Source organism: Helianthus annuus, chromosome 17 (genome assembly GCF_002127325.2).
Source record: "Helianthus annuus cultivar XRQ/B chromosome 17, HanXRQr2.0-SUNRISE, whole genome shotgun sequence".
In the NCBI taxonomy this organism is placed as follows: Eukaryota; Viridiplantae; Streptophyta; class Magnoliopsida; order Asterales; family Asteraceae; genus Helianthus; species Helianthus annuus.
The window spans coordinates 18,099,168-18,110,528 of record NC_035449.2 but is presented as its reverse complement, the minus strand read 5'-3'; the positions used below and the strand labels follow the sequence as shown (position 1 = coordinate 18,110,528).

The 11,361-nt window shown below is 39.5% G+C and overlaps 2 protein-coding genes across 2 annotated transcripts; both read left to right on the top strand.

Moving 5' to 3' along the window:
* Positions 1-2,567: 2,567 nt before the first annotated feature.
* Positions 2,568-5,743, top strand: LOC110922552 (E3 ubiquitin-protein ligase At3g02290). The gene is made up of 5 exons (XM_022166839.2): positions 2,568-2,726; positions 3,031-3,204; positions 4,850-5,258; positions 5,346-5,455; positions 5,537-5,743. The coding sequence occupies exons 2-5, from the start codon at positions 3,091-3,093 to the stop codon at positions 5,561-5,563; spliced, it is 660 nt and encodes a 219-aa protein (XP_022022531.1). The 5' UTR covers positions 2,568-2,726; positions 3,031-3,090; the 3' UTR covers positions 5,564-5,743.
* Positions 5,744-7,489: 1,746 nt separating this feature from the next.
* On the top strand, positions 7,490-8,659 carry LOC110923792. Its single transcript, XM_035986154.1, has 3 exons — positions 7,490-8,101; positions 8,402-8,538; positions 8,580-8,659. The coding sequence occupies exons 1-3, from the start codon at positions 7,491-7,493 to the stop codon at positions 8,657-8,659; spliced, it is 828 nt and encodes a 275-aa protein (XP_035842047.1). The 5' UTR covers position 7,490.
* The last annotated feature ends 2,702 nt before the right edge of the window (positions 8,660-11,361 follow it).

Below are 11,361 nucleotides of genomic sequence, written 5' to 3'. Positions count from 1 at the left end.
TTGGTCTTAGATTCAACTTGTATATACTTGCTTATGTCTCTTAAAGATTGGTCTTAGATTCAATGGTGGGTAAGGATGAATAAGTTATAATTATTGGTCTAATACAATAGGATTAAGCGTTACATTCTATTCGTTCAAACTCATCCCGACCATCCCCTCCTTGCTCACCACCATCGCCACCATGCGTCACCACCACCCACAACTGTTACTCATCACCGATTTTATTTCTTCGCATTTTCTTGCCTACAGACAGCACAAGGTAATGATTCATTTTATTTCATTCTCACATGGTAATCAAATAAGAGCATGCAATAGCAATGATCCATTTCATTCCTTTATCCCAGTTATCTAACCTATTTCATTCTCTCACCTAGGGGTGTAAACGAGCCGGGCCGAGCCCGAGCTCGACCAGGCTCGAGCTCGGCTCGTTAGGTTTTTATGAAGCTCGAGCTCGAGCTCGGCTCGGTTCGAGCCTACTTCTTTGAGCTCGAGCTCGGCTCGCGAATAAAACCCAAAACTCGAGCTCGGCTCGACTCAACTCGAACGATTTTGAGAACAACCTTAAACGAGCTAAAAGCTCGACTCGAGCTCACTTGAACATCGCTTAAACGAATCAAAGCTCGGCTCTAACTCGGCTCATCAATGTTATCATCATTATTAACATATTATATATAAAAAAAAATTAAAATTTTGTATAGGCTCGTTTAGGCTCGCGAGCCTAAACAAGCTTTGTATTTCAGGCTCGAGCTCGGGCTCGATAACAAAACGAGCTTTATTTCAGGCTCGAGCTCGGGCTCGGGCTCGTTAAGGCTCGGCTCGTTCGAACTTTTAACCGAGCCGATCACGAGTAGCTCTCGAGCTTCTGGGCTTGTTTACCACATATCAAACAGACTCTGATTGTTTTAAGTAAATAACAATAATGATAATAATGAAAGCAATATAATAATAATAACACATAAGTAAATAATAGCTTGGCAAGAGAATTCACATGAAAATTTTTCTAACATCTCCAAATACAAAATCCCACAAGTCAGAGGTAGCGTCGTACATAAGTTGACGAATAACAAATGTACACTTTGTAAAGCCGTGAAACTCGGTTTTTTCTAGTGTCGCTTAAAAGAGGTATGTTTTTCATGTACGATTATTTACTTTCTAACCCGAATTTCATTCTTTAGCTTAAAAGACAAAAAAAAACTATTTTTCTCACGTGGTTATATTTATGTACGTTTCGTTATAAATTCACGTTTCGACGCAACTTTTCTCACATATAATTTTTTCGGAAATGAGTTTGATCAAATATAATACGTTTCCACGTTCATTTTATGTGTGGGTGTAATTTCACTGAACGATATAAACTTACGTTTCAACGTGATTTTTTTTTGTCCGGAAATGAGTCTGGTCTAATACTCATGTTTATTTTTGTGTACATTTTCGGTTGGACTGTGCTAAATATAATATGTTTTCATTCAACGGTACAAATTTGAGTTAGTTTTGATGTCGTTAGGTGCTGATGCAAAGGTAAGGGTAATATAGTGGTTAGGTGGAATCCTCACTAAATGAACGAACTCAAATACAATTCCATTTCTTATGTAACCACAATGCTTATATGTGTCATACTAAGTTAGATAAGATACGTTGAAACACACATTTTCATATCGTTAACGAATCACATAACATGCCGCCAGTTATAAACAACTAAGACATCACCGCCGTAATTTGTGACATACGACAACAATCTAGTTTTTTACGGGGTTTCAACAGTTGGGAGAATCCCCACATAACCCCAACGTCTTTTCTACCTTGCCCCACACCCGCGGTCCCCTCCTAGTCTTGCCATACGTGATACACCGCCGATGATGTGGCAATGATCACGCTGCGACGATGAGAGCCCACAACACATGGCCTTCGGTTTAGGGATGAGCAAATGGTACCCGGTACCGAATTTACCGAACCGGATACATTTTCGGTACCGATTCGGTACCGACTTTTGACATTTTCGGTACCGGTCCGGTACCGGTATTTACCCTCAAACACCGGTACGGTACCGTACCGATACCGAACTGTACCGTACCTGGTATATTCGGTACTGGTACCGGTACCTACTTTTAGGGATTTTCGATACCGGTACTTTCGGTTCTAGTATCGGTTCGGTACCGGTCGACCGAGCTCATCCTACTTCGGTTTAAAAAAAACAGAAGTGGCAAAATAGTCTTTTTACCAACAAAACCCATCGCCATCTTCCAACTAAGGTAGCGTTCGTTTCATGGAATGGAATGGAATGGAATTAGGAAGTTTTTCTTTGTAAAATTGATCTTGGTTGGGGGAGGGAGGAATTTGAAATCCCATGAATTTCTTTAATCAATGAAATTTGTGACTATTTCAACATTCCTTAGAAATCCTTCACTCTAATGAAGGAATGGAATGGAATGTTGAAATAGTCACAAATTTCATTGATTAAAGAAATTCATGGGATTTCAAATTCCTCCCTCCCCCAACCAAGATCAATTTTACAAAGAAAAACTTCCTAATTCCATTCCATTCCATTCCATGAAACGAACGCTACCTAAAAACAGTAAGTTGGTTGAACATTTTCTATTTCTCTCGAAACACCCTTCACTTACACATGATTCTTCTTCACATTCTTTCTTAATTTTCTTCAAATTTCAAGATTCTCTGGAACCCTGTCACCGGCGATTGTTGCCGGAGTCTTTTCCGATGATCCACCGGTATTTTTATTAAAAACCCTAATACCCTCTTCTTAATCTTGATTTGTTAGTTATGCAGTCTCTTTTAAATCTTTTATATTCATCTACCCTTTATTCAAATCAATTCATATATGCCCTTTTTTTGATCATTTGACGTTAGGATTATACAGTCAATATTGGCTGCCTAGTGCCTAAATTCTGTCACTGTTACTGTTCATTGTTCAACTTCATATTTTTAAGCTGCCCATATCAGATTAGATTATATCTTGTATTTATTCATTATTTGTTTATACCAAATTATGTTATATTTGTTGTTTAATTGCAGTTTGAAGTTATCTGATTGTCCAACAAGCTTCTAGATATCAGCATTCAGTTATAAATTGAGATGAATTCTATTTGTTGCTGTGAATGTGGTGATGACTTTGAAGATTTTTCGACTAATGCAATATATAGACATTGTCTGTGCTTAAGATTCTTTTTCCACCAGTTGTTTTCAGGGGTAAGCATGATTAAAATATTAAATTCACAAGCTTTACATTTATTATAGTTATTCTCTCTTATGGGGCTGATTGGATAACAAGGTGGTAACTTGACAAGCTTACAGTTTTTTTTTTTTTTTTTTTTTTTTCCGGTTTTTGATTGGTTGATGTTGCGTTAAACGTCCACTTCTAGTTTACTACTTACTTACCTGTGAAGTTTTGGAGTTAACCAAAATACCGAAAGTTGAAAGTTTGTATTCTATTTGGAGTGAAGAGATACTATAGGAGTAGGACAAACCGTAAGAATATAAACGGACTTCATATTATTTTTTTCTGAATTTTAGCAACCGATACTCTGTTATCGGGCTGATAAGGTAATAACGTGACAAACTTACAGTTATACTGTTTTTGGTTGGTCGATGTTGCGCAAAGCGTCTACTTCCAGTTTACTACTTACATGTGAAGTTTTGGAGTTAACCAAAATACCGAAAGTTGAAAGTTTGTATTCTTTTTGGAGAGAAGAGATGCTATAGGAGTAGGACAAACCGTTAGAAATAGAAACGAACTTCACATTTTTTTATCAATTTTAGCAAACGACATTAAGTTAAAAGACTTAAAGGAATGATGGAAACAAAGTTATATTTTATTACAAAGTGTAGCAACGAAACATGTTGCTTATTTATCTTTGAAAATTGATGACGAAACATGTATATGGCGCGTGACATCTGATGCGATACTTAATAACTGTTTATAAATGTAAGAGTAAAGTACACGGATGGTCCCTGTGGTTTGCACTTTGTAACGCATTTAGTCCCCAGCCAACACATCTAAAGGTTTCAGTAGGTCCTAGTTAGAGGCTAAATGCGTTACAAATTGCAACCAACAGGGACCATCCATGTACTTTTGGAAAAGGTCGGGGACTAAACGGGTTACAAAGTGCAAACCAAAGGGACAATCCGTGTACAAGTTAGGGACGAAATCCAAAATTTTTATAAACCACAGGGACCATCCGCGTACTTTACTCTAAATGTAAATTTGAAAAGAAATCATTTTCTCTAACCTGTAACTATTTTTTATTATTACTATTACGGTTCACATAGTCATTTTGTGCACACGTGGCATCTGACGTGGCGGTGTGCAGTCATTAACATGAGGTTGGTTGCTAAAGTTGGTAATAAATATAAGAGTAAAGTACACAAATGGTCCCTGTGGTTTACCAAAATTTTGGATTTGGTCCCCATTTTTCTAAAAGTACAAGGATGGTCCCTGTGTTTTGCACTTTCTAACGCATTAAGTCCCCAACTTTATCAAAAGTTACATGGATGGTCCCTGTGGTTTGCACTTTGTAACGCATTTGGTCCCTTACTTGGACATGTTGAAACCTTTAAATTTGTTGGCTGGGGACTAAACGCGTTACAAAATGAAAACCATAGGGACCATTCGTGTACTTTTCAAAAGCTAGGGACCAACTTCAAAATTTTGGTAAACCACAGGGACCATCCATGTACTTTACTCAAAAAATTTTATGTTAGTTTCTCTTTCATGCAGTTTGCCCGATGCTATTTTACCTAAGATTAAAATTTAAGGAAAGTTGGTTACTTTTTTATGAATTCGTTATTGTTGTATGGCTAACGACGCTTAATCTGGCTATGGTACAATATGCAGTACGGTGCATTGTTTCAGAGGATTGAAGGACTACCCGTATCATCACCTATTCAAGTAACCGCTACATCTTCGGGTGTTGGTTTCTCACTACCAACTTCTGCAAATGATGACATTCATTCGGCTACACGGCCCTTAGCTTACGATTCTGATCATAGATACACGCGTTTGCAACGTGGCCTAGTTCTTAGACGTGAGAAATCAATGACCCATTTTCAAGTAGATTCACAATCCGGTATGGAAGTTATGGATCTTTCAAAAAGAAAATCTGGTATCGATTTTACGGATGAAGATTATAAAAGGGGAACTAATTTAGAGTCTTTAGAGAAGTCTTTGAAAGTCAAAGCCTCGGAAAGTCTTCTCTATGAGCAATCTTCGGATAATGAAGATGTTTGTCCTACATGTCTTGATGGTAAATTCTTTTAATATAAGATTCGTGACTTCATTCACGCCGATTGTGAATTCTGTGTGTTAACAATGTTATAAATTAAACATGCAGAATATACTTTAGAGAATCCTAAAATTGTGACACAATGCTCTCATCATTTTCACCTTGGTTGTATATACGAATGGATGGAAAGAAGTGACACTTGTCCGATGTGTGGCAAGGTACTACTGTCTACTGACTTATAGTTCGTCGTTTTGTTAATCTTTCACCGTTGTATCTCTCTCTCTCTCTCTCTCTTTCAGGTGATGGAGTTTTGTGAAAGCCTGTAAAGTAAAAGAGATTAATAGTCAGAAATGGTCGCACTGTCAATAATGCAAAGTAAGTGTACTTAAATTTAATTGAACCATGCTTGTCGAATCTAATTGTATGGCATGATCCATATGTTCAACACTATGTTTTCTTATTATGTGTAATGATTCGTAGAATGCATTCCATGTTTATCGGTTCTCTATAATTTCTTAAAAAGGGTGGATGGTGATGGTAGTCTTTGTTTGGGATATGAATAGCTAACAAATTGTTTGTTCTAAAATGATTATTTTATATTTAAATAAGTATGCAACTAATAAGAGTTTGCTTATAATTTTGAATGACCAAATATCATGTATGATCTATGTTGTACGTTCATATTTTAGATTTCATGTACGGTTTGTATTTTGTAACAGTTTGGTCTTTAATGTAGATGACTGTATTTTGGATGCTAAATCCCTCATTTGCATTGCATATGAGGTATAATTGTGTTTTCATGGATTATCCAACTTTTGTTTTTTTTTAAACGGCGACACACACACTCCCTAATTCTACACCACTTAAATACGCACAATGGCTAACAGACAACCAACCATTGAACACCGACCACCATATCAGCTGTACCATTTACGAGTAGATCTTGATTCATAGATTGGTGAGGTTATGGTGGAGGCTTGATGTTGGACGACCTGCTCTTCTTCACCGTTTGTCCGTTTGAGTAGAGTTTGATTATGATCCTATTCTAATGTTGTATATTTGTTGTGTGTAGTTTAGAAATCTATCAAATATTTGTTGTGGATTAGGGAGAAATGGGTCAAGAACAACCCGAGTATAATCTCTTAAGAAATTGGTGTGTAAGAAACCAGCACCACCACCACCAGCAGTAAATCCCACCAATAGCAAAGCTAATGTAGTGTCTAAGAAGAGTAAGATGTAGACAGCCTTACCTTCCATTAAGTTAATTATGGTTCTATGTAGTCTAAAATACATATTGAAGAGTGTCTGAAATACACAAATTGTGTTTATAATAATTTTGGATTAAAATGATTTTAACAAAGGACTAGATCAAAGAGAATGCAGGCAGACTATGTAAAGCCTGCCTTCTCACATAATTGTGCTACCTTTTGTATAAATTGGAGTTTTGAAAACATAACACATTAGGAGGGCTTCTTACAGTCTTGCACAAATGGTGTTTATCCCCCGTTTCCCACAATGGCGTTCCTCTCTCTCTCTTCTCCGCATCAATTACACGTCTCCAACAAAAGGAGACGAAAACCCCATTAAAGATGTTCTTAGTTGTACCATTGTAATGGATTTAACACCTAAATCAAATAGAAAGCCACAGGTTCACAGTAAGATTAAACACTCAAAAATGAAACATTAGCTATAAATTTTTAAAAGGTATTCCAAACAACCCTTAGTTTAATAGTTTATACTTAAAAAAATAGAAAAAAGGGAAAACTACTAAAATATGAATCATATCCACATACTCTTAAGACATTTATTTGTAGCATCACACGTGAATTGAAGCTAAAATCCAAAATAAAACAAATGGAGATACATATTTCGACTTCTCTCTCAACCCCATTTGGCATTTGCTCATGTGACCGACTCCATTAATTCGATTCTGTTTAATCCATGCTTAGGGTATACGGTGTGGCATGCGGGGAAGCTCGGCAACGATGTTTGCCGATCGGCAAACACCGCCGCCAACCATTTGGCGATGCGGCAAAGTTGTGAAATCGGCAACCCTTTACCGACTCGGGAAACATGATGGGTTTTGATGTGGGGGCCACTCCAACGTTTATATTACCGTTTAAAAAAAAATTTTTTTTTTTTAAAAATTAAACTATAAATATAACACTAAACCATTTAACCATATACCTTCAAATTTATACTCAACCAAACCAAAAAATACCACCAATTCCTCCCAAAAGTTTACCATACAAAATGGCGGATGAACTCCCGTTATGGTTCCCACCCATGAGTAGCGACGATTCATCCGATAGTAGCATTCTTTTTTTTCAAAATCTCATCGAAGAAGCCGAACTTCAAGATACCGGCACATCTAACCGAAGGAGATATATTGAACGTCAACGTGAGGAGGGGCATGAGACACTCATGGCGGATTATTTTGTCGAAGACCCGAAGTACAACGAAGATATCTTTCGGCATAGGTTCCGTATGTCGAAACGTTTGTTTCTAAAAATTGTGTCCGATGTGGAAGAGAACGACCCGTGGTTTGTAGAGGCCCCCGATGCGCGAGGTAGGAAGGGCTTTACGCCCTTGCAAAAGGTGACATCGGCTATTAAACAGCTCGCAACTGGAAACACTCCAGACGAGAACGATGAGTACTTGCATATGGCCGAAAGAACTTCCCGCGAGTGCCTAGAATATTTTTGTGACACGGTTTGCAAAATATACGGTCCAGAGTTCTTACGTAGACCGACAAGCCACGACATGGCACTTTTATACCAAGCTCATGAGGAAAAACATCACCTTCCAGGTATGTTCGGTAGCCTTGATTGCACCCATTTCGTTTGGCGTTTTTGTCCGACAGAGTATCGAGGCCAATATATGCGAGGAGATCATCGATACCCGACTGTTATGCTCGAAGCGGTTGCTTCTCAAGACTTGTGGTTTTGGCATGCTTTTGCCGGTCCACCCGGTTCTCAAAATGATATCAATGTTCTACAACAATCTCCGTTATTTTTAACGGAACGAAATGGAACCGCGCCCAAATGTCCATTTTACGTTAACAACCATTTATACAAACGTGGTTATTTGCTCGTGGATGGAATCTACCCTTCGTGGTCCGTGTTTGTGAAGTCGATCCCTTACCCTCACGAAGTAAACGAAAAGAAATTCAAGAGGCAACATGAGGCGGCAAGAAAAGACGTCGAACGGGCTTTTGGTGTTTTGAAGGCGAAATGGGGTGTATTGAGTCGACCGATGCGAGCAAGATCGGTTAAAAAAATTAGGAATGTCGTGTACACTTGTATTATTTTACACAACATGATTTTGAAAGATGATGGAAAGGCGATAGCACCGGTGCACATTCGGGATCCTCCGGTCGAGCCGGCTCTAGACGATACGGTGTTGGGCGAGTTGATGAATGAAGACACTGATGTGTGTAAAATGCAACATATAAATTACATCAAATGAGGCATAAAACTAACCCTTTTTAAGTACTAATGTTGGAAAAAGTGTGCTTTTGTCTTCCTTTTGTATTTTCAGGGTTAAAAGAGCTTAAATGAACAAAAGAAGCAAAAATGCAGCCAAATCCAACATAAATACAAAGAAAAGGAAGAAACGTGGCATGCCCGACTCCTCGATAGCATCTCCCAAAGCAAAAACAAGAAGAAAGCTGAGCATGGGGCTGTGCCCAGCTGAGCATGGGGCTGTGCCCAGCTGAACACGGGGCTGTGTCCAGCGGACACGGGGCGTGTCCAGCTCAACACGGGGCCGTGCTCAGCGAGCACGGGGCAGTGTCCAGGATGGTCAGCCCTGGCAGAAAAGACAAAGTGATAGAAGCTTCTATTGCCCATCACGGGGCCGTGCCCAGCGGACACGAGGGCGTGGTCAGAGTGCTGCAGGTGCATTTATTGTAATTGCGAATTACAATTAATGAAGAGAGAGAGTGTCAGACGGGCACGGGGCCGTGTCCAGCGGACACGGGGCCGTGCCCAGGCTTCTGTTCAGCCTATAAATAGGAGTGCTTGGAGCCATTTCAACTCATCCCTTGGCACACCACCTCTCTCACACTTCATCCACCACCCACACTTCTGCCCTCCCTAAGAACGCCAAAAGTTGGAGGACGAGTTTCGGAACATTAAGCAGAAGGATGGAGACAACACTGCCTTGACTGCTCGTTTCAAGCAGCTTAGCATAATCTGTCCCGATCAAGTCAAGACGTCAGACATGGCCATCAAGAAGTACATTCGAGCTCTACCCGATTGCATTGCCGATTTTGTTCACGTCGCGAAAACCTCATCAATCGAGGAAACTTACTTGCTTGCCGCCGAGATCAATGACAAGCGAGTAAAAGCTGGTTTCTGGGATAAGCCCTCCAAGTCTCTTGATGTGTGTAAAATGCAACATATAAATCACATCAATTAAGGCATAAAACTAACCCTTTTTAAGTACTAATGTTGGAAAAAGAGTGTTTTTGTCTTCCTTTTGTATTTTCAGGATGAAATGAGCTCAAAATCACAAAAGAAGCAAAAAGACAACTAATTCTACCATAAATACAAGAAAAGGAACAAAAGTGGACTGCCCGGACCCTCAACGGCACCTCCCAAGGCAAAGGAGAAGAAACAGAGTCTGAACACGCCCCGTGTCCAGCGAACACGGGGGCGTGCCCAGGAAGCAGCAGAAAAGACAAACCAGTAGAAGCTTCCATTGCCCACCACGGGGCCGTGTCCAGCGAGCACGGGGGCGTGGTGAAAGTACAGCAGGCGCATTAATTGTAATTCGCAATTACAATTAATGAAGTGAGAGAATGTCAGACGGGCACGGGGCCGTGTCCAGCGGACACGGGGCCGTGTCCAGCCTTCTGTTCAGCCTATAAATAGAGGAGCTTGGCTTCATTCTCTCTCATCCCTTGGCACACCACCTCTCTCACACCTCATCCACCACCCACCACCACCATAACACCATCACCCACCACCATCATCCATTGTCCATCGTAGAGTGTGTGAGTCGTCTCGGGATCCAAGATTGATCGTAAGAGTTCTTGACAATCAAGGCCATGTTTGCCTAAGTCTCTTACATCACTTGGTGGAGACAAGTGTTTAGTATAATACTTTTTATTTTTAATCTTTTGCACTTTTTATTTGGTTTTGTATTAATGACTTTAATAACTAGTTACTTATGTTGAAGGTGATCTTTCCTTATCGTTTGTCCGTGGTGTCTTGGCATTATTTTACTGTCTATATAAAATAAAAGATTTTCACCATTCATATCTCCACGGTCTATATGGAGGTATGTTGGCTACCTGGTCGGGGGTTAAGGGAACGGTTTGGTAAGGGTCTTGCCCTTGTTCAGCGTTTAGAGGTCCTGCTTGGGACCTGGGTCAAATTTAGTAGGATCTCCTTCAATGCCCATAGGTATTGGATGGCGGGGATCCAAACTCTTTGACCCCCTCATAAGTTAACTACTATTAACACTATAACCCGACTATTTAGGACTGTATCCCTGCTGACTCAGACTACTTAGCCGAGGGTAATGTCACCGCCGAAAGCGGGGCCTACCACAATTTGCATTAATAACTTAATTCATTATCTTTCAATAATCCGACCCTTTAGGATTGTGTCCTTGCTGACTCAAACTACTGGGTTGAGGGTAACGTCGCCTTCAAAAGAGGGGCCTACTACAATAACTAAGATAATCTCTTAAACAAGTGCAAAAGTGCGAAAATAATCAAAGGTTATACTAATACACGTGTCGGATCCAAGTGATTCATCTTGTCTATCTGTTTTTATTTTATTTTATTTGTTCAGCATTTAGTTAGTTTTTATTTTCTTAGTTAAAAACATTTTTCTCACTTTTTGATTTGATTAGACGTTGAGGATAAACCGGTATTAAAAGCTCTTGTGTCCTTGGACGACCTCGGTATCTTACCAACACTATACTACGTTCACGATGGGTGCACTTGCCCATATGTATGTTTAGTGTTAGTAAATATCGTGTTTTATAAATTTAAAACTTGGCTAAAAGTGTAAAAGGGGTTTAAATATACATCAAAAATATAACACACTTCACGCACATCAAGTTTTTGGCGCCGTTGCCGGGGACACAAGGATTTTAAGAAAGCTTAAAA

Coding starts and splice junctions, on each gene's coding strand:
- LOC110922552 (XM_022166839.2), top strand. CDS start 3,091: ATGAATTCTATTTGTTGCTGTGAATGTGGTGATGACTTTGAAGATTTT. Junction 3,205..4,849: donor TCCACCAGTTGTTTTCAGGG/GTAAGCATGATT, acceptor TACAATATGCAG/TACGGTGCATTGTTTCAGAG. Junction 5,259..5,345: donor TTGTCCTACATGTCTTGATG/GTAAATTCTTTT, acceptor TTAAACATGCAG/AATATACTTTAGAGAATCCT.
- LOC110923792 (XM_035986154.1), top strand. CDS start 7,491: ATGGCGGATGAACTCCCGTTATGGTTCCCACCCATGAGTAGCGACGAT. Junction 8,102..8,401: donor TGGCGTTTTTGTCCGACAGA/GTATCGAGGCCA, acceptor AGTAAACGAAAA/GAAATTCAAGAGGCAACATG. Junction 8,539..8,579: donor TAGGAATGTCGTGTACACTT/GTATTATTTTAC, acceptor GATGATGGAAAG/GCGATAGCACCGGTGCACAT.